The following is a 23015-nucleotide window of genomic DNA, read 5'->3' on the forward strand; positions in this document are numbered from 1 at the left end:
TTTGGTAACATGCATGTTGCCTGTTTTGTAATGAGATAATATATGTTCATTATCAGTCTACAATAGTTATCAGATATCTTCTATGGGCCAATTACTGTGGTAGGCAGAATGGGGAAAGACAATCAATAGCCAAGAAAAATATGCTTCTTGTCTTTGTGAGACTTTCTAGTCTAGCCAGGAAGATATATTATACCAACCAATTTAGAGAATTTAAACATGACGCAGATGCCAAAGACGTTATGGTGAGGGAAAGGTGAGAAAGGAAGTTGAGGGTGGCAGTTGCTCTGGTTTCTCCAACCCCCACTTTTAAGCTAATGCTTATTGAGTGACTGTTATGTCCCCAGCACTAAGTTAAATGGTTTATATCTGTTAATTTATATAAGCCTTATAGTAACCCTAAGATGTGGATACCTCTGCTCTCTGTTTTCACAGAGAGGGAAACTGAGGCTGAAAGGATGTGTCTAGGCCTGGACTGCAAAGCTGGGAGCCATCAGAGTGGGGATTTAGCCCCAGGCAGCCTGTACTATGCCGTCTACTCTACACTATCATCACTTTCCCTTCGTGGGCTTCCAAATAAGATTCTGTTTGAATAGGTGCTTCTTGTGCTTAGAGAAAGTTTGGAAACCAGTGGCAGAGTACAGAGAATGCCAAGATCAAGATAAGTAGGAGCCTTTGGGTTGCCACTGACAATATAACTCAAATTAGCTCAGGTATAAAGAAGCATCTGTTGTCTCATGGTTTCCAAGGAAGCTCTGACAGGTGTATGGTTAGCAGGGCAAAGACCCAGTGGAGCCTCAAGAGAGTCAAGGCCAGAGTCAAGTGCCACCAGGGCTCTCTCTGCCCAGGAACCCTGCCTGCCTCTCTGCACCTCCTTCTCCTCCTCTCTCATGGAGGCATCTCCCCTGCCAGCGGGGGATGGCGGCCAGCCCTCCAGAGCTTTACTTCCAGCCCCCACTGCCATTTCTCAGTCAGAGCTTGGAAGTTCTCAGGCAAAGACTGAGAGGCCTAGCTTGGAACCAGTGCCCACCCTTGACCAATCACCTGAGGCCAGGGGTGTGGTGCGGTGTAAGACAATGGTGCCTTTCAGGCCCCTGGGTGGCCCACAGAGGAGGGGGTGCAAAAATCACTATCTTTTGATCAGACAACCTGGAACAGGGTCACTAGAGCCCCTCCCTATGTGGGGGCATGTGCACTGAGTATAGTAGGCTTGCCACAGCCCCTACCCTTAAGAGAGTCGAGGCAAGTGAAGGAATTGCAGACTGTAATCCCCTAACTCTGATATTATGTGCTCAGTTTCTGTGCTACATGTTCATACTATGATCAGTGGGAGAGAGGGGATTAGAGAAGGTAGCCAGATAAAGTGAAAGTGAAGTCGCTCAGTCGTGTCCGACTCTTTGTGACCCCATGGACTGTAACCTACCAGGCTCCTTCATCCATGGAATTTTCCAGGCAAGAGTACTGCAGTGGGTTGCCATTTCCTTCTCCAGGGGATCTTCCCGACCCAGGGATTGAACCAGGGTCTCCCGCATTGCAGGCAGACGCTTTACCATCTGAGCCACCAGGGAAGCCCAGATAAGTAGTCCTGAAAAAGAGCATTGCTGAGCAGAGAAAGGACTCCCACATCAGAAATGAGGTGGAAGAGGAGACTCAGGGACAAGATAGTGACACCTGTTTAAGAAGCTGTTTCTGTATGGCCCCTAAGTTAAAAATGGCTTTTACAGATGATTATAAAATCTGTAATCATTTCACAGGTGATCATAAGTTGATTTGATGGTAGAGAACACTGACTTTAAACCCCAGCTAAGTGAAAATTTGTGCTTTTGCTTCAGTCGTGTCCAGCTCTTTGCGACCCCAAGGACTGTAGCCCACTAGGCTCCTCTGTCCACGGGATTCTCCAGGCAAAGATATTGGAATGGGTTGCCCTTTCCTCCTCCAGGTGAAATTTTATCCCCCTGCAAAAAAAAAAAAAAAAAAAACACATTATTTTCATTAGTAGAACTAGATTACCAAAAATAATGTACTTATTATTATTATACCTTAAATTTTGCCTACAAAAGTTTGTTCCCTCTCTTATGAGGTAAGTACCTACATAGTAGCTCAATTTATATCCCTTGGCCCAAAAAACCTACAATACTTACCACCTGTCCTTTGCAGAAAAAAATTTCTGAACCCGGCTCTAACATCTGGGAGCCACTGAGGGAATTTTAAGCAGGGCACAATCGCTCTATATTTGTTTTTTGGATTTTTTTTTTTAATCACTGTGAGGACAAGTGTTGGAAATGGAATGGGGTGGCCCAAGAATTGAGGCAAGAGGCCTCCGTCGTCTCATCTGTAAAATAGAGATAACAGCAACACGGGGCCCAACTTCCCTCCCACGGTTGTTCTGAGGTGGGGACGCGGTGAGGCCAGCGGGGCTGCTCCAGTCAGGGCCTGGCCCAGCCGGGTGCAGAACACAGGAAGCCCAAGGGCCCAGGCGGAGCTGTTCAGGCCGAGGCGTCACCCTCCCTGCAGGAGTCTCCTCTCCGCTCCCGCTTCCTTATTTCTCCCCGGAGCAGTGAAGATGAGATAGAGAACACCTCTGCCGAGGGTTCAGCTCGGTCAACTCCAGGCAGGGGAGAGGACCCAGGAGTGCTGGAAGGCAACAGAAGTCAGCGGACGAGCAGGAATTTGAATTGAGGCCACGCAAGCCTTCATGTCGCCTTGCTGACTCCTGGAGGGCTGCTTTGATTCCATTACTGACCACACACTGGGGCCCAGGCTTGCTGCCGCTAGGGCAGCTCATGCATCACTTCCAAACCTCACAGCAGCCCCCCAGGTCAGACCTGACTAGCTGTGATTTACAAGCAAGGGGCCTGAGGCTCTTAGAAGTTAAGTAAATTGTCTGTGGGCAAGTTACCATTAAGCAAAGCCCACATTTTCCTCAATGCCACTGGTTTGCCAAGCGTTGGTCTTAAACCCCCTGCATCAGGGTCATCTTCTGAAGCAGAATCTGGGGCAAAGCACAAGGGGCCCAGGGACCTGCAGTTTAGCTTAAGTTGAGAATCACTGCTCCGTGCTCAGGCTCAGCTGGAAATCAGCTCAGCTTTAGGAAACTCCAGGCTTCATCACTCCCAGAGTCTGCAGTGGCAGTTGGTGACGTGTTTTCCGTTTGACCTCATTAACCATCAGTCCTGAATACAATGACTCTGACATTTTAAAGCTATCTGCCACTTGCCAGAGTCAGAGAGGAAAGGGCAGAAACAGGTGTCTGCAGGTTGTGCTGGCTGTGGCACACACCGCCCTCATTTCCATTCTCACCCACCTGAGGACAGGACTGGTCGCTCCGCGAACACCAGGGCACACACAGGCTTTGCTGAGCTGGACTCTTCTCAGATGCCATCTTGAGCGCAGAGCTCTGTGGAGCCAGCACAGCTCTCTAAAGCTCCTGGCCCAGTGTTCCTCGTATTTTCAGCACCACAACAGCTGCCTCCCCCGAGTTGTCAGCTCTGGAGCAGGAGGCCACTGACTCCATTTTCAGACGTGCCCGCCTCTGCTGAAGGCCCAGGCGTGGCCCTGTGCACGCGGAGAACAGGAAGGCACAGGAAGCAGAGCCGATGGCGGGAGTGTTTCTGAGACAAAGCCGTGTTGTCCACCTTTCCTTCAGAGACATCTGCAGGGGAGCACTGGAGAACTCTGGTGGCTCCAGATGGAAATTTCCACCACAAAACTCACATTTTTCTACATGGTGACCTAGATTTTCACCCAGGGGAAAGGCTGCAAACGGGATTCACAGAGACTGTTTCCTAGGCCAGGAGCATCTCCGGACTAACCCCGGGCCCAGTACTGTGTGCAGATTGGGTCCCATGGCAACCTGGTCTCCCTGCTAGGTACTGTCACCATCAGGGTTCCACCCACCACCTGATGACTTTATAGATGTGGACATTAAACATTTTCCATGAAATAACGATTTTATGTGACCTCTCTCTCCAAGAAATTCAAAGCCCACCGTGATGAATCATCTGAAGAAGGGAAAGGAAATGTTTCTTATTCATAGCTTGTATGTGAGAAAGCCCATCCTGGACAGGTCTTATGTGGTCACAGGTCAAGCCTCTATTAGAACAGACCGTCAGGTCCTTGCTGTTTCTCCATCCTGCCAAACACACAGAGCCTTCTGCATGGTTCACGTCCTGTCATTCCACCAGCGGCCCACCTAGTTTCACTTTCCCTTCAGCTTTTGTGGTGGTTTCCTCATTGCCCTGGATACTGGACCATCCAGAGCCTAGTTTGGAGTCCCTGTAGAGCCCCGTATTAGCCCATTCTGCTTTCATGAGTAGAGTCTGATTCGTCCTTGATCCCTTAATCCTGATTTTTCTAATCATCTTTGACTAACCCACTGTTGAGCTGCAGCAGTCCAGTTCAGATCCCTTCTGAAAGAAAAGAGGGTCATACTGACATTGATTTCATATACAGAATCCTGTTCTTGTTTTGAGAAGTGTGCTTAAAATCACTTGAAGCACTCATTAGTTACTGGAGATATTTGTAGATTGGTTGATAGAGTATAAGAATGGGAGGTGGTGGTTAAAGTGGTCAAGGGCTTAACCTTTTGTGGGGAAACTGTGGAGCCTCCTTTGCCTGATACAGGCTGGGTGGGAATCAGAACCCAGATCTCCTGGTCACAGGCTGCCCTACATCGTCAGCTGCCAGGCAGAGCTCCTCTCGAGGTCAGCCCCGTAACTGTAGCAGTCTAGACACAGCCTCCATCTTCCCTGTCCCTTTGAAAACATGTATAAGCTCTGAACACAGACTGCCCAGGACAAGGCGACATCTGCTGTGCAAAGTTGCTCTAATATGGGAATGCTTACCGCAGCTTGTGGTGGATGCGTGATGTCTCAGACCTTCCTAAATTGGCATCACGGTCTGGAGGGTACAGGACTGGATCTGGATGGACCATCCTGGCCTGAGAGCTGCTGGGGCTTGTCAAAACCTCACCAGATGCAGGAGAACTGTGGGTTTACGGGAGGACAGCCAGGAATGGAGAGAAAGGCAAAAATCTACCACATAAATCCACTGTGACCTTAAACAAGTGGAAAGAGGGAGCGCCAGAAGTGTTACCGCACTCCGGAAGGGCGGGGCGGTACGGCTGAGCTCCACGTCACGGGGGAGCCCGGCCACGAGAAAGCAGTTTGGAAAACTTCGTTTTAAAAGGCAGCTGGATTTCTTGCTCTCTGTGGCTCAGAAATAGGCGGCCCCAGCTTTTCTACCAGCAGCTGGCCGTCCCCTTGTAAGGAAAGCTGGAGCCTGTCTGTGGGCGCGCGGCAAGCCCACTGACGCCCGCATTCTCTGCATGTTTGTGTTGCAGTCCTGGAGAAGGATGGTGGTAGCTGGCTCCGAGACACTGGCCAGGGGCTGGAGCAGAGTCATGGGGGAGTCGAGGGATGTCAATAAGCATGTAGAACCCACGGCCCTGGGCACCTCGGAGGTGAGGAGTGAGGGAGGCAGCAGGGAGAACAGGACGCTGAGGGGGCGCCCCGATGCTCAGGGAGGGCTGCTCCTCAGCCGCTGTCCAGGGCAGCCGGGGAGCGCAGGCCTGGCCTCCCTTCTGTTCTTCCTCCTCTCCTGTCCCCTTGTCCCAGGGGCCCTGGCCCCGCTCCATCTGTGTTCTCTCATGGGAGGTTTCCTACCCATCTGTGCAGTAACCCACAGGTCTCTAACTCATTGGCCTTCCAAGGAAGGGAGTGTGTCTGAGAGTGTGTGTGTGTGTCTGAGTGTGTGTGTGTGTGAGAGAGAGAGAGGGGAGCAGGGTATGCTGCCTCAGACTCTTGCCGCTCCTTCTGCCCAGAACCCCACCACCACCTCCCTGCCCCCTACCTGACCCTCTTCATATGGCTGACTCCCCATCCTGCACCTCAGAAAGGCCTTCACTGACCCAAGCCTCCTCTACCACTACTGACCTCTCCCCCACCTTACTCTTTCATAGCCCGCATCCTTTATTCTCTACCATATCTCTTACGAGCAGCCATGCCGTGTTTGTTTACACATTTTTAAATACCTGGCTCCCGCACAACACTGGAAACCCCCTCCGCTGCTCCAGCCCCGAGATGGCGAGTGCTGAGCATACACCCGCGAGAATGTGTAGCTGCAGCGGAAGACACAGGTCCAGAGGGTGAGGCTGGTGTCTGAGGGGCTGGGGAGGCCTGCCCCGCCCACACGTGACCCTGTTTTTATAGGGAAATGCTCTCTGAGGAGCTGTGTCTCGGCTTGTCCTTTCATTTCCCCACGTTCATCATTTAAGGAATCATTTCTGCTTGCCTTGGGAAGCTTAGTAAATGAAAGCATAACTGTGTTTTTCTAAACATTTAAGGCATTTCATACTTCCACATATTTTAACTTCCGATGTCTTCTTTTCTTCTTAATACTAACCTTGAGAACTGACATAAAAAGAGCAGCATAGTTCATGTGTTCCTGGGTAATCTCTCCTCCACATACTCTAGCATCAGATAATACGTGTAAAGAAGAGCAGTGATTTCAGATTCTGAGCATTAGTCTTTTAAAATATTTTACCTTTCTCAGGCTTTGTTTTTCATTTCAAGTAAAGACAAAATACATGTGCTCGCTTGAAAGTTTGGCACAGACCCTTCCCAGGCAAGAAAAGTATGTCTTTCTCCATTTTCCGTCATTGAGTCTCGTACCTTGCAACTGAGATGGCTCCTTAACTGCAGCCCTAGCTGCACCGCCTCTCTTATTAAAAAGGATATGTCCCAGCAGCACTTCTGTTGTCAGAAATTTCCCAATAGAAATGATGATGTGGTTTCAGGACTTAAGACTGGAGGTTGAGGGAGAAAAGGAGAGATCAGGCCACTTCTGCAGAGGAACTGCCATGAAAATAAGTGGCCCTTAGTTCTGATTGCAGATTGTCAGAGATCCCCCCAAATCAGAAAATACGCTCCTTTGTGGGTTCAGGTCTTTAACTGTTGTAGTTTTCTAAAGCCAGAGTAGACTGAGTTGGCTAACCTCTGTGCCGAAGCTGCCGCTGAGCCACCCGTGTGTCCATACAGGGAAGGGTACTGGCTGGGGGGCTCGGAGGTGGGCCAGAGCAGGCAAGTCAGTGCCCCCAATCCCAGATTCCTTGGCCTCTGGGCTCCTTAGAAACCTAACTTTCAAAACTCAAAGTCGTGTCAAATGTAATTTTTAAGGTTCTCACCAAATGCTCAAGATTGTGTCTAACTCCCCTGGCCTTATGGATGCCCCTAAAAGACACCTAGGGGACACAATTCTGCTGCTGAGCCCCCGGATTATGATGGAGGAGGTTTGTGATACCACATCCACATGGAGCTTCCTCACCAGACGTCTCAGCAGCTGACGTGTCACTGGAGCCCTGTGGTCTAAACACATCTTACAGACCCATATAAGAACTTCATAAGTGGATCTTTTATTCAACCTATTTAGTCATTCATTAATTTAGCAAATACTGCATCTACTTAGGCACCGAGGACTGTGCAAGGCCCTGGGACACAAAGGTGAGCAAGACAGACACGGCCCCTTTGGTGACAGCTCATAGACTAGTGTGAAGCTCAAGTCCCCTTCTGCCTTCCTGAAGCAGGAAAGGTCTTTCATATTTAGGGAACAATGAAAACACAAATGACTTCTCCCAGTCCCTGCAGATAAAATCAAGAGAACACAAGCGATATATGGCTTCCTAAAACTCATCTGGAACCTCAAAAATTTGGGGGGTTTTTGTCCATTTAAAAATGACAAACACCCTTTGGAGGCTGATTTCAGATCAGAGTGTACTGGACTCCTTGGGAGAACTGGGAGAGTACAGAATACCTTTACTGGTGGAGAATGTTCTGTTGAGGCCTGAGGAGTTCTTTACTTGGTTCAGTGAGATATTTACAATGTCGACTGAATCTCTGTCAATATTTTTAACGAAAGAATTGAAAAACTTACCTCACACAAAAATGTTTCAGCAAATTTAGCTAGGTGCCACGGAACACTGAAAAATTCAATTTATGTTTCTAGATAAAAATATATAGCTAATTACATATATATATAAATATATATGTACATATGTCTATGGCTATGTAAGATGTTTTCTAGTTAAAGTCAGTAATGGATTGTTTTACTTAAGAAACGTCAGCTGTCAGAGCCCGCTTCAGCTGCTGGATGAACCAGCCTTCCCTGTCTGTCCTGGCGTGTCCTCCCGGGCACTGTCATCACAAAAGAGACTGGGGCCGAGGGTCTGTGTCCCTGCTAGTTGCCATCCTTTTACACCTCTTCCCTCTTCAGCTGGAGTTTTGGGCAAATCTCATTAGTGAGTGCGTGAAAGTGAAAGTCGCTCAGTCGTGTCCGACTCTTTGTGACCCCATGGCCTATACAGTCCATGGAATTCTCCAGGCCAGAATACTGGGGTGGGTAGCCTTTCCCTTCTTCAGGGGACCTTTCCAACCCAGGGATTGAACCCAGGTTTCCCGCATTGCAGGCGGATTCTTTACCAGCTGAGCCACAAGGGAAGCCCATTAGCGAGTATAAACAGACTAAAAATGAAACCTATTAACACCAAAAAGAAGAGAGTCTTGACTCCTGGGACTTAGGGGGTAGGACGGGATGGGCTCACCTCCCTCTGGTCTTGCTTACTGGAAAGGGTCACTTTACCCAACCATGGCCCTCTCTCCTAACGCCACTCTCTCTACACAACACCCCAGAGAAAATGAGCCGCAGGCTCTGGGACAGAGCTAGTAGAACCAGTGAGAATCGCCTCTGTGCTGTCAGCTGCCATGTTCTTCCAGGAATCGTGAATATTCAGCTAATAGTATCTTCCTCCCTAGAGAACGGGAGACCAGGGAGAAGAAACCTCAATAACCAAAGGAGAATGGGAATTCCTCCTGAGTTTTAGATTTTGGAGGCCTCCTCTTAAAGTAGACCAACCTGAGACCTCAGGTTCTCTCAAATAATCGTTATAAAGTGTGTCAGTAAAATTCTAATGTTTCAGTGAATGAGTTAACATTCATGTTAACATCAGCCCGTCTCAAAATGAGCTGCATCTGAGGCACTCATACATATATAAACAGGGAAGTTTGCAAGGGGCTTAAAATTCGACCTGATCTTTTACACTGAGTGAAGGTATTCTGGCCAGGTAGGAGGAAACGAAGTCCGTCTGGTAAGACGCGCTCGCCCTGGAGCCCCGCCTGGACGAGGGAGAACGCTCTTGCTTCTCATCCGCCGTCCCTGTGAGCTTCCTCTGCGGCCCCGGCCCGGCCCCGGCCCCGGTGGCGAGTACCCAGGCTTCCAGTAGCCGTCAGTCAAACGGGAAGGAGAGCTGGAAGAAATTACAGCGTGTCCCCATCTCCTTCCCCTCAAAGCAACACAGAACTTTCTCAAGGTTCCTAAGTTTCCAAGGTCACAGCCATCTCCGTGTGAATTAAAGCAGGGTTAGCTCAGTTCCAGGGAATGAGCCGCACGTTGCCTAGACTGGGTCAGGGCCTCCGTGCAGACTGAGAAAATGTGAGGCTTGCTGCTCGGGAGAGCTGGGATCCTTGCCTTTATGGAATTTGGATTATATACGAAATAGAATAACAGGGAAATGTGTACTCCATTTTGGTGTTATATAATTCAGCTAAGAAATAGGGAATATTTTCTGTTATTTAAAAAGCCCTGCCATATTTTCATCTAATAATATTCCTTTCCTCCAAAAGACAACCGCATTCTCAGATTCCAGAACCACACTCTCAATTGCTCAGATTGAACCAAACTTTCAGATGGGCTTGCTGTTTTCCACAGCTCATAAAAACAAAGCCTTTTGGTTGCCTGCATTTTAATTTTCAAAGCCCTAAAAAATTCTGATTGACCCATAAGAATGAATACAGTCTTTAGTATGGAGTCTCCAAATCCTCACACTTTTTTTTTTGGCTCAAACTATTACCATGTAAAAAGAAATTCAGTCTTTTAAAAATATATTATGAAATATTTCAGATATAAGAAAAAGTATGAATAATATGACAAGCACTTCTGCATTTACTGTTCAGTGTAAGAAATAAAACATGACCTATACAGCTGAAGCCCATGCCCCACTCCATTTCCAAATAACTACTATCCTGAAATAGATATCATTTCATCTTTATTATTTTAGTATAGTTTTGTTTTACATTCAAATATGCACACACATATTACACGCATTCATCTGCAATTTGCTTTTTCCTCTCTAGAATCATGAGATTCGTCTGTGTGGATAGATACATACGTCAAAAATTTATATGATGTCATCTATAAACAATATACATATATCACAGTTTACTTATCCACTACTAAATATTCCCAAATCATTCTATAAAATATTCCCAAATTGGTTAGTGTACCAAATTTAGTGCCCACTGTCAATATATAAAAGAATTCTTGTTGCCTCATATTTTTACAAAGCTTGGTGTTATCATCAGACTATAATTTTTTGCAATCTGTTAGAAGTTTTCATTTGCATTACTGGTTACTAGTGAGCTTAGCTGTGTTTATTAGGCAGTCTGTTTTCAACTTCTTTGAATAATCCGTTTATATCTTTTGATCATTTTGCTATTAGTAGCTTTTTTTTCTCATTACCTTATAAGAGTTCATTATGTATCCTGAATGTTAATCCTTGTTCAGTTTTGTGCAAATATTTTCCCTCAATCTGGTTTGTCTGTACCTTGCCTAGGGTACATTTTGGAGCACAGATGTTTTGAATTTTAATGTAGTTAAATTTCATCAGCCTTTTACTTTTGATGTGTCTGGATCTTGTCTAAGAAATACCTCCCTACCTCAAGATCATAAAAAGATATCCTTCAATATTTTCATCTGTAAGTTTCAGGTTTTCATTTTACAGTTAGTTCCCAAAACTATCTGGAGTTAATTTTTCAGTTTGATATGGGGTAGGAGTCCATTTCCTTCAATTTGGAAAACCCACTGGTTTCATAGTTCCATTTACTGACTAGTTCAGCTCTTCCTTACAGACTCTTCAGGGCCACTTCTGTCATCTATCAGGTGTTAGATTCTACCATGTTTTGTTGATTTATCTGGATGAAAACCACTGTCTCTTAATTACTAAAGTTTTTTAAAAGGTCATGACATTCAGCAAAGCAAGTCCCTCCATGTCATTCTTCAATATTATTTTGACCATTTTGGGCACAACTCTCATCTCTGTTGAGCAGGACAGTAGGGAGAAATCAGGACAAAGCCACTCCTGCATAATATACAGCTGAATATTTAACTCCTAAACAAATCAGCTTCTAAGAAATTGCTGTGTATAATGAATATAGAAAGCTCATATAAAGCATTTGTTTACAAAAAAGCAAAAACATTTTAAAAGCTTTTCTGAGCTGTAGCAAAGGTCATTTAAAATTAGAAACCCTTCCTCTGGTCCATAGCAATGTGCTTGCCTATATTTTCTAAAAATACAACTTTTAAACATAGTTTTGCATACAGATAGTCACAGTAGGGCCTCCCTGGTAGCTCAGCTGGTAAAGAATCCACCTGCAATGCAGGAGACCCCGGTTCGATTCCTGGGTTAGGAAGATCCCCTGGAGAAGGGATAGGCTACCCACTCCAGGATTCTTGGGCTTCCCTGGTGGCTCAGACAGTAAAGAATCTGTCTGCAATGCAGGAGACCTGGGTTTGATCCCTGGGTTGGGACGATCCCTTGGAGGAGGGCATGGCAACCCACTCCAGTATTCTTGCTTGGAAAATCCCCATGGACAGAGAAGCCTGGCAGGTTACATACAATCCATGGGGTCGCAGAGAGTCAGACATGACTGAGGGACTAAGCACAGCATAGAACAGTCACAGTGAGTTCTATAGAACAGTACTAAAACTGTGCACGTTGCCTAGATCCCTCAGAGAATCCCACCCTCCCCCCCAGTTTTGTTATTGGAGTATAGCTGCTTTACAATGTTGTGTTAGATTCTGCTATGCAACAAAGTGAATCAATTACACAGAATATCTACATCGAAGGTCAGACTGTTCCTGGGAGAAACCTTGCTGCTACTGCTGCTGCTAAGTCGCTTCAGTCGTGTCCGACTCTGTGTGACCCCAGAGACGGCAGCCCACCGGGCTCCCCTGTCCCTGGGATTCTCCAGGCAAGAACACTGGAGTGGGTTGCCATTTCCTTCTGCAATGCATGAAAGTGAAAAGTGAAAGTGAAGCCGTGTCCGACTCTTCACAACCCCATGGAATGCAGCCTACCAGGCTCCTCCGTCCATAGGATTTTCCAGGCAAGAACACTGGAGTGGGGTGCCATTGCCTGAAACCTTGAGAATGCACTAATTCCTTCATAGCAAGGGTCTGTGAATGAGGTGTTCTTTCTCTCATTCAAGGGAAACTTGATTTTCCTGAAAAATGCTCTCAGTGACATTCTCATAACCTCACGATTACTACTTGGTGTTCTGCAGTGTCTTCAGATCCAGACCCTCTTATATGGACCCCAGGACAAGAGGACTCTGGCCACCCAGCAAACCATGGACATCCTGTCCAAGTGAGTTAACCTCCCCCGACACTGTTTACTTTGCCGTCAGAATCTCAGAGGAAGCTGGTTCTGTAAGGTTCAGTGGAACTTTCCATGGAAAGGACAGTCTACTGACTGTCTTCCCATTACTCATAAACTATGCAAGCCCAGTTCCTTTGAACACTCAATTGTAAAATATCTTCTTGCCCGATATCAGGAAGAAATAAGCTCTCGGAGAACGTCAGAAGCACAGGCTGGGGTTCATCCTCTTGCAGACCGGCTGCCTGCTGGTCATGTCACCTGCTGGAGGCCGAGGGCACACGGTCCTAACGCGGCCTGCGGGCGCTTTGACCTCACCCGGGCGCCGGCCTTCTGGCCTGGACCGCGCAGAGCCTGGTCGCGGGCGGGACCGGCTGGCCAGGGGCGCCGTGGCAGACCCTGCCGGCAGGGGCCGCTGTCTCAGGCGCCGCCAGCTCCGGGACGGGCCGGCAGGGGCCGCCGCTCAGGCCCCGCCCTCAGGGCCGGGCCCCTTAAGTCGCTGAGGGTCCGCTGTGCCCGCTTGGCGAGCATGGCCGCGGGAATCAGAAACGGGAGGAGAAACGCTGGGTTTTCCGCTCCTGCGGAGCCCCCTCTCCTTTGCCTGCCCTCCTGGGGCTTCCTCGGAAGTGCAGCTCAGCACGTGCCAGGCTGGTCTTCGCCGCCGCCGAGGCCGGCGCCAGGCGCGAGGAAGCCGGGGCCGCCACACTGACCCCTCTGCTTCTCCGCAGGGCCCCCGAGGTGCCCGCGAGGCCGCGGCCGTCCCCCGGAGCCAAGGCGGCCTTCTGCGCCGGCGCGAGGCCGCACAGCGTGCCTGGGCGCGCCAGGCCCAGCGCCGCCGACTGAGCCCGCCCCGCCGCCCCCGGGGTGCGCCCACCCGGGTGCGCCCCCCAGGTGCCCCGCACATCTCTCCTTCCGGAACGGGGCCTTCGACAGCCGCTGCTCCGGTTTCTAGGCCGACTGTGTGCTCCGAATGCAAAGCCACTCCACACCTCCCGTGGGCCCCATGTGGACATTGGTGCCCCTCCTGGTGACCTGCCCTTCTATAAAGCATTTTTCTTTCTGCTACCTTAGTGGTTTCTTCTGGCCGACAAGAGTTACCATCAGCACTGCTGCGGCTGCAGGCTTCGCTCCCTCACCATCTGATTGTGTATGGGGTGTACGGCCCCTTGTGCAGGGTCTGGAGTCAGATTTGGAGCAGGAAGATTGTGGGCAAAAAGCTCTTTCTTATAGGAAGGTAATAGGGGTTGAGAATAAAATGCTAATAAAAAGAAACTTGGGAGTGTTGCGCTCAGTATGTGTTTGTGAAATGAAGCTGCCCCAGAGCTCCTGGGAGCCTAGGAAGGGGCCCCGAGGAAGCGTCTCCTCCCTGGTGCAGCCCACCACTCACTGAATTTGGCGGACCACCACGGGGTGCTAAGAACCGAGGACACGATAAACGGGACACTGTCCCCATCTCTCAGAGCGTGCCACCCGACAGGGGCACGGGTCACTGACACACATTACGGTGGAGCTGATTGAATGACAGCAGAGGGAAAGAGCCTGGTACAGTGGATGGGTGATAAATGGCCCTAAATTTGCCTCGAGGTCGGAGGAGGCAGGTGTAAAAGAGAGGAGGCCCGGGAAGGAGTGAGGCGGGCACAGAGGACTGCCGACTCCCAGCGGCTGCTTCCGGTGGCCTCCACTCCAGCCGCGGGGCGTGGCTGCAGCTCTGGAGTGCTGTTTTGAGTTAACAGCCCTTGGCCCCTACTCTCCTGACTGTGTTCTGGGTTCAGCATGCTGGGGTATGGAGGGTGGGTTGGCTGAGTGCTCAGGTCCACGGTGGACTTCAGTCCCCTGGCAAGAGGCCAGCGTCAGTTGAGAACAGGAGTGGCTCGTTTTGAGCACCTTTCCCCAGGTGAGATCCAGAGCTGGGACCAGGTTGAGCACGCAGACGGTGGGAGTGGGGTTTTATCCCCACTTCTCACTGTCCCTTCACAGCCCCTCTCTCATCCCTTGGGCTGTGGCCCAGTAGGGCTGCAGGCAGGCGCTGAGATGGCAGCAGGTTGCAACATGGTCCCCTCTCACTCCAACACCCAGGAGGAAACACAAAACCTCCATTTGTGCTGGGCAGCATATTGAGAACAGATATGGGAAATGAACCCAAGTTCTGGGACAGCGTGGAGGGAGGTGGGACCCCTTGTCCTTGACAGCGTGGCAGCTGACTGCACAGGCCACCCCTGCTGGTACTCACCCATCCCAGGCAGGCTTGTGGGATGAAGGCCACATGCAAAGGTGTGAGACGTGGTCACTGACTGTCCTATTTGGTGAAGACATGGACTTTGATGCGTATGGTGGGAAAGCATTTTAAGTACATACCACACTGGAGTCTGCCTCAAAAATGTTTGTGCAACTCAAAAATTCCTTTGCTGAGGCCCTCAACACCAGTGTGAAAGTATTTAAAGTGGAGCCTCTGGGAAGTAATTAATACATGAAGGTCAAGCCCCCAGAATGGGATTGGTGCCCTTATAAGAAGAGCCAAGAGAATTGATCTTTCTACCCTGTGAGGGCACAGCAAGACAGCCGTCTGCAAACCGGAAGACAACACCCACCAGGAACTGGCCCCACCAGCACTGTGATCTGGGACTCCCACTCACCAGAACGGTGAGAAATAAGTGTCCATTGTTTAAGTCTCCCAGCCTGTGGTGTTCTGTTCTATTATGGCATTCTATTATAGCAGCCTGAGCAGACTAAAAGTCCGTGCTGGGTTTTTGAACAAACAAAATGCAAATTCTGATGTTATTTATTCCTCTATTTCTCATAGGATAATATCTTGGAATCACAAGAACTAAAACACTTTTTTAATTTAGCTGGGGAAAGAATGAATTTGGGAATATTCTCTATCAAATGTCTCCCATCTATTAAATGTGTTAACTTCAGAACGAAAGGAAGACTCTAGCTATTTATGTTTTGGTTTGTTTTTGTAAAAGGCTACAAACAGGTAAGCATATCTACTCCTTTGTCTCAAACTAGTGCAATTTTTTTTCAAGCTCCCAAGAAATGGCCATGATTAGCCACTCCAGTTTGCACTTAAGGTTAATAATGAACCACCTTGGTGTGCTCAGGATTGTTTTCATTTTGGCACTGAAAGTTCCACGTCCCAGGAGAGACCCCTCCATTCAAGGCCAAATGGGATGGCTGCTCACACTGCTGTCACTAGTATTGCAGGCTGTCATGATGACATTCTTACCACAAGCTGTCCAGTCTGTATTTTAATATGAACCAGTGGTTTACACACTATCTGCCATGCCTTCTCATTCTGTGCTAACAATATCGAGTTCTGATTCATGTGAGTAATTAAATAACTGAGACTTTTCATATATATATTCTCCCCAGTGATTCTGTGCCACCATAAAAAACATGCACAAAAACACATATATCCTTTGATTAGAACTTAAATAAAAACCACAAAACACCTACTGGAAAACATTCATTCTCTTTAGGAACAACATGGGGGTTTTTTCTTAGATTTTTATTTTTACACATTCTTATGATATATCCCTTCAAAGGGAACAGGAGGTTAGCAAGATCAGCTTTTTGGATGATTCCATTCTAAATATACACTTTAAACAAACAATATCCAAACAACCAGTGGGGAGGTGAGAAACATCCCATTAACACCGTTTTGTCTACACGATAATAAATGCGAAAGGGCTGGCTGTGTCCTCACCCTCTCTCACCTAAAGCTGACTACTATTGTCTCTGGTTTTAAAGGACATGGAACCACGGGGTGACCTGTCACAGGGTCAAGGGCACGCCCTGCTCTGAGCTGTTGCAGAGACTTAGTAACCAACCACAGCTCATGACTCCATGTTGGCAAACACTCTGGACAGGATACTTCTTGAAGATGTGCACTCCAACATGGAGATACAAATTAAGACCTAAGACACTTATTTTCCAATGGAGGTGGGTCAGGACATTAAAAATCTATTCAGCTCAGCACTCATCCCAGGGTCACAAGCTAGGAGAGTGACATTGAGCTCAGCCCACACTTAAGACACACATAACAGACACCCCCCATCATCAGTCTGTCTTGCCATCAGACAATCGGCTGTCACCTTGACCAGTTCTCAACAATAAATAACCTATACAAATACCATTACCAATTACAATCAACATAAAACCAACTCTTTATATTAGAAATGAGGAGTCTTTGTTGGAAAAGCCGTCACCTCCCCTGACAGTTTCTGACAATCACCAGTTCATCTGGCAACAACAAAAGTTGACACTTGCAATTCAAATCAACTTTCCTTCCATGCCCTGCTTCACGGTGCTTTAAAAATAGATCATCCTGAAAGCTGTACTGTCATGCTCCTCCACTTCCTGATTAGGAAAACACACTCTCTAAACTAGCTGCTGTAGCCAGTCCTGGCAGCTGAGATGTGTTCTGTGGAGGCTGAGGGCCATCCTCTGAAAGCCAGAGGGAAGACCCTCAACCTCCATAACTGCCCCAGTAGCCACGTCCCGCCTGAGGATGACAAAGCTGGGATCATCATTCCTCAATGCGCCACAGGCAGTTAGGTCTGTGCTACTGTGTTAGGGGGAGGTACGGTTTAGACAACATTAAGTGAAAGAAACTAGTTTGGGTTAAAATAATACTGTGCTGCTACAGATACTATTTTTATGTGACGCTACAGCTTTAAAGAAGCAAGCTTTAAGAACAATACCTTTGTGCAAAACACACCAGACAGAGCACACCCATTCTAGTATCTTCAATTCAGTGGTGTGTATCTGCAGGGCTATACTCTGTGGCCTGGGAGAGTAGGGCCTTTGCTTGCTCCAGGGACCCCTCCTGGGTGCTTCTGGGCTGGGTGGCAACAGAAGCACCCAGTTCCTTCCCCAAAACATCTTATTCTGTTTAATGTATCATTTGTTTCCCCGGAAAAAAACACCCAACGGTCATGACTTCTGTCTAAAGTGCAAAAACCTCCCTGAGGTTGGTTGCCGTCTTCCATCTCGAACCCTTTGTGCTCAGAAAGGCCTCCACCCCCATCATCAGTGGATTGGGAGGGGCTTCTTTGGGAGGCACAACCCACCTGGGCTTCCAACGGTACTGTGCGTGACCACCCCGTTTAAGTATGCGTTTCAGCTTCCTTTCTATTGTCTTCAGGGTCTACCTCCCACCAGCAAAATTAAAAGTTTAGATCCTATAGGCTAAGGTGCAGAAAAGCTCAAGTACACTCTGGTAGGGGCTGGCTACTCCAGAACTTGTTAAAACCAAAAAGAGTATTTAGACTGTGCACTACTTAATGACCTAGTACCACGAAAAGCTGGTATTATAAGCCGTTCCCAGTAATCCTTCCCCAACTCCCTGCCCCCACCTGGACCCAGTGCAGGGTTCCAGGAGTTTGTGCAAATGTAGCAAGTGTGCTGATCTGATCCACTGCAGGAGGCTGGAGCTGTCTTCTCCATAGATAAAATACTATATTTTTTAAAGTTGTGCACAAAGAAGGCAATTCATTCAAGTCTTAAAATGAATTTAACTCTAAGATGAGTAACTTTTTCCTACGATGAAATCATTTCGTTTTTTTCAATCTGCTTATATCCTATGGTTTCTTTTTGAAAAGACTTTGTAAATGGACAAATGAATTCATTTTTCCCTTAAAATGTTAGTTTACTATTTCATGTTAGCACATGTGAATAAAATTTACTCTTAAATATATTACTTTAATCCCATTGCCATTTAGGTGTCTTAGCTAGGCAATTAGACTTTCAAACATATGCCAGGCACTTCTGTGACCAGGTGCAAAAATGGGAGAAATCATCCCTAGGAGTGGAAAGAAAACTCCAGAAAAAGGAACTTTTAAGACTAAAAAGATAAAAGTATTTCTTGTCAAAGTCCCAACTCAATAAAATTCCAATGCCTTTTAAGGCACGAATTAGTTTGAAATCTTTACAGATTATAAAGTAAAAAGACACTGATTGGAGTACTCGAAGTAAAAAAAGGGGGAGGTTTTAATAAAGAGTTCACCACCCTCCCTTAAAGGCCTTTGTGTGTTGGTATTTTACCAAACAAGATGGCATTTTAAATCAAATATCTGTTTATCAAAACCAGTGTCCCTCATTTTCCTCCTCCTGACTGTCTAGATAGAGGAGGGCAACCTTCTTTTCGTCTGAAATCACTGACCTCTGGTCTACCATCCTCTGCAGCTGCACCGTCTTATCAAATTCAGCCTGCTCCTTGCCCCTTTCCCCGGGGGCCTGGTGTCTGTCCCCAGCAGAGCCCTGAAAGCTCACGCCGGCTGCCAGGTCATTCCTACTGCTGGCATCTCTCCAAGCACCAGGCTCAGACACACTAGGAGGTTCTGCTTCCGTCCCTGAAGGGAAGAGGACTCTGGCCTCTTGTGTCCAGCGGGGGGTCGCCTCTACGTTACTCACGTCCATCTGAAAGGTAAACGAAGTTTCTTTGGGCCCCAGGGCAATATGCCTTAGTGTTCTGCCACTGTCTGCAACCTCGCCTACTTCAGGGGAGTCTACCGAACCAGCAAGTGCAAAGGTTTTGGAAATGGGTCCGTGGAAGACAATGTGTTCAGAGGTCTTGGCTTCCGTGGGACCCAGCTGAATATGCCTGAAGGATCTGCTCACACCTGATGTCACTTGATTCCCTGACATGTCTCCTGCACTAGCTTCCTGGGGAGACTCGGAAACAACCCTTTGGAAGGTGCTCTTTTCAGTCATCAGGATGTTCCGACCCACAGTGTAACTACGGGTGGCCAGGGTCTCGTCTGCCGAGCCCTCTCTGTGGGTGCTGCTTTCTGAGTCGCTAAATTCCAAGGGCGGGGGAACGATCAGCTCGGTTGTTTGATGCCTCTGAGGCCCGATGGTGACATGCTGGATGGACTTGCCGTCCCCTGACCACGCTTCCATGAGTACAGAAGCCTCCCTGACGCCCAACTCCACTGTGCCTGAGAGGGGGCCTGTGAGCTGGATCTGCTCACTGAGCCCCTTCCGAGTGCCTAATCGAAGTTGCTTTATGGAAGTCTGGGTGTCCACTGACTCTTCTGCTTGAGAAGAGTCACCTGCCTTCCCCACCCCAGAAACGGGGGCCTGGAAAATAACTTCCCTCTGAGCATAAAACTGTTGGGAGCCAAATGGGCTGTGCCTCCCAGATCTGGGAGGCTCTGTGGGTAGCTCTGCAGGGCCAGGCTCTTCTGTGGCCCTGGCCTCGGGACAGGTGGCATCAGGCCCTGGGAAGATGACTTCTGTGGACACTGGGCTCTGACGGGCACCCAACGTAAAGAGCCTGGCAGACCGGCTGGCTCCCGCCGAGCCCGCTGCCCAACTCGCCTCACCCTCTGCACTTACCTCCACCGCCTGGGCGGCGCGGCCTTCGACAGAGACCTGCTCAGTCCTCCACGTTCCAGGGGACGCTATCTGGACGCGCCCCCCAGACTGGTTGACGTCCTCCAGCACGTGAGCGTGGACAAAGCCCGTGGGGCTGGTGACTTCCACGGTGGCCGACACGGGGCCTGGGGGCGAGGCCGGGCCCGCCTCGGCCTCCCCCGTGGAAGCGCTGTACAGCTCTTGGGTGGCCCAGCGCCTGAAGCCACGGCCAGCCTCCGCTTCCGGGCTGCCCGGGCCTGGGCTGCGCCGCCGTGCCAGGCTGTCTCGCACCACCGACTCCACGGCCTTCTCGATCTCCCCCGCTTCGTCCCTGCTCAGCTCCTCCAGGTCTAACTGGTCGGCGTCCACCGTCTGTGAGAGGTTGACTTCGGCCACTAGGGTCACGGCCCTGCTGCCCGCGCTCTGGACTTTCTTCACATCAAACGAAACACCCGCAGGCCCACCCTGGCCCTCTCTGGTGAGGGCGGACAGCTCTTCCTTCATGCGCTCCGGAAGGTTCTCCTCCAGCTGCTCGATCACCTCCACCAGCTGGTGCCTGGGCTCCTTGGAGCCTTCCTTAATGGATGTGTGGAACTCTTGGGGTATTTTGATTTCCTTCTCAATGACTATGGGCTTGGCATGAAACTCGCCACTTCTAGTTTGTTCTTTCCAGGGACCAGATGCTGTGTCCCCCTCCAGAGACGCTTCTGGAACATCCACCGGTTTCACGACCTTCTCTCCTAGGACATCGTCCCTCCGCACTCTTCTCCGAGACCCCGGCACAATCTCATCCTGCCAGGAGTACCTGATGGTGGATTCCTCTTCAATGTGGATCTGCCCATACACGGAGCCTTCTTCTCGCTCATGGGCCCCAGGGTGTTCGTCCGGAGTCGACACAAAGTAACTCTGCTCTCCCTCCAAGTCACCTGCCTCCGTCACTTCTTCCACGTGAGTTATGCTCTCCTGGGGCCGCCTGGCCTCCTGACCTGCGTCCCCTGAGCACGTGACATCTGATTCCCTGTAAACCGCCTCCTCTCTCTCCTCCACAAGCCCCCTGGAGCCCGGAGACACGTCGTCGACCTCCTCCACTTCGAACGGGGTAGAAAACTCATCTTCCTTCTCACTGCTGACATAGCTCATGGGCTCCTCGATGATTTCCACGTTGACGACTTTTGCTCGCCCTTCTCTCCCCTTCAGACCGAGACGGATCACGTCTCCGATCAAACGCTCCGCCGATTTTCCTTTCAGCTCCACCTCTTTAGCATCCTTGCTTAACAGGTAGTCCAAGCCAGCTTCATCCGAAATGTCGATCTCTTCAGTCAGTTTCGACTCCACGACTATCTCAGTCTTTGCTTTTCTGTCACCGGGAACTTCTTTCCTTTCCACATAAGTGACTTTTGTGTCTGGAAAAGACTCAGTGGACGCTTCTGCCTCAGGAGAGTGGGTAAACTGCTTCAGGATACTGGAAACGATGTTCTCAGCTATGGTTTCAGTCATGGAACCGCCTTTCAGAGAGGCTGTGGTGTCGCTGGCGCCCAGCGTAAACCCGGCCTCCTCTCTGGTTTCCACCCCTCTCCCTGTCCCGTCACCAGCATCCTCCTTTAGGGGTGTCTGGAGACCCTGGGGGGCCACCTTTGCTGTGCTGTCCTGGGACACCTCTAGCCTGATCGGTATCTCTCTCCCCTTCACACTTTCCTCCTTCAGCGACTCCTTCTCTCTGGCCTTTTCCCTCATCTGCTCGCTTTCTCTCTCTCTTGCTTCTTTATCTAACTTTGTCAGTTCTTCCCACCTTAAGTTTCTCTCCTCTGAAGCCTTCTCTTTGGAATCGAACATTTTCTCTTCTCGCTTTGTTTGAATGGCTCCTGGTCTGTTTCTCTCCTGCTCTTTTGTGGCTTTAGCTTCCGTTTTCTTTCCCCAAATGACGGTCCTCTCATTGGACCACGTGCCCTCGGGCGCGGCTGCCGCCATCTTGGCCCGGCGTTCTCGGTGGGGCTCTGCGGCCGCGGCGGACTCTTTGGCTGAACTAGTGGGTGAAGGCTTTGTTCCTTCGGTTCTTGGCCTCTCAGGGAATGTTTTCACTTGAGCTTCAGTATTTCTTAAAAGACCGGAGGTTGGAGAGAACGTTCCGAAGTTGGTCTGACCGCTGGCAGTTTTCTGGTACGCGTTCTCCCGCCAGGCAGTGGTGAAGGAAGAGTATCCGGAGCCCAGCACGTCTCTTCTGGCATCGTTCCCGACGGGTGGCTGAGAGCGCGGCGCCAGGCTCTGCCGGAAGCTCGCAGGAGGTGCTTTTTGCCTTGGAAACAGATTTCTCTCATTTTCTTTCTGTAATACTGAGGTGGTGTAGTGATAGGACTTGTCTCTGAATTCTGTAGAAATTGAACAGTACATTAAAATGATAGTCATCATTACCTTTTTTCATCTTAAAAGCATCACTACAGATAACATCTTATCCCGTCATAATATATACCATTACCACAGAAGGGTCATTATAAATGAGATATGTTCGGTTCCCAAATTACTTTTTCTGGGAGTTTAAAGAATCCCAGGACAATAAAATACAGCTCTACAAATGCTTCCACACAACACTTTTCTCCAAATACTGATCTTAAAATACTCATCCATCTTAAATATATCAAACGTGATCATAAAGCATGGCACCTTGTGCCAATGAGGTTAGGGGTATATTTCAGTTCAGTTCAGGTCAGTTGCTCAGTTGTGTCCAGCTCTTTGCGACCCCATGATTATGTGGCAGAAATTTCACAGTTTGGAATTCTTCATTTCCACTTTGTTGAGGTAACTTTTTTTTTTTACTGATGAGCAGAGAAGAGCTTCATAATTACCAAAGATAGAGTATATAACTCTTAAACATTGAATGGTATTACCCCACCACCTTTTACTATGCTCTTTTTTTTCCTTCACTGATTTCCATGTTGGGTCAACAAATACTGAAGAATTTAACTTTTTAAAAAACTTCTTGATTTGACTTTTATACTTTTTTTTCTTTTTTCTCATTTGAAAAGGTGCCAAAGCAGGAAGCTAGCTAGTCACCACTACTACAATCTGTCTTAATGTCATGGGAGGCTGACTGGGGCTTCCTCCTTTGCTCTGGCCCATCCACAGAGATGCTACCCTTGGGGATGGCCACACACCCCAGGGTAACTGCTCTTAGTTAGGG

At 48.8% G+C, this 23015-nt stretch overlaps 2 protein-coding genes across 7 annotated transcripts in view; one reads left to right on the top strand and one right to left on the bottom strand.

The window, feature by feature from the left end:
• Nucleotides 1–13753, top strand: part of TTC23 (tetratricopeptide repeat domain 23) — a 164998-nt gene extending 151245 nt beyond the window's left edge. For all 5 annotated transcript variants that reach the window (XM_060401558.1, XM_060401557.1, XM_027957011.2 and 2 more), the window contains 2 exons: nt 12390–12472; nt 13210–13753. In XM_060401558.1, the coding sequence (XP_060257541.1) occupies nt 12390–12472; nt 13210–13324 (198 nt within the window). In that variant the 3' untranslated portion in view covers nt 13325–13753. The remainder of the gene's footprint in view (nt 1–12389; nt 12473–13209) is intronic.
• SYNM (synemin) overlaps nt 10077–23015 on the bottom strand; it is a 32466-nt gene continuing 19527 nt past the window's right edge. Inside the window, exons 4-5 of one of the 2 annotated variants that reach the window (XM_027957009.3) lie at nt 19823–22206; nt 10077–18901 (exon numbers count right to left, since the gene is read on the bottom strand). In XM_027957009.3, coding sequence (XP_027812810.2) covers nt 18563–18901; nt 19823–22206 — 2723 coding nt within the window. In that variant the 3' untranslated portion in view covers nt 10077–18562. Of the gene's footprint in view, nt 22207–23015 lie in introns of both variants that reach the window. The other variant, XM_015101864.4, reaches the window with a different exon arrangement.

Source organism: Ovis aries, chromosome 18 (assembly GCF_016772045.2).
Source record: "Ovis aries strain OAR_USU_Benz2616 breed Rambouillet chromosome 18, ARS-UI_Ramb_v3.0, whole genome shotgun sequence".
NCBI classification, from domain to species: Eukaryota; Metazoa; Chordata; class Mammalia; order Artiodactyla; family Bovidae; genus Ovis; species Ovis aries.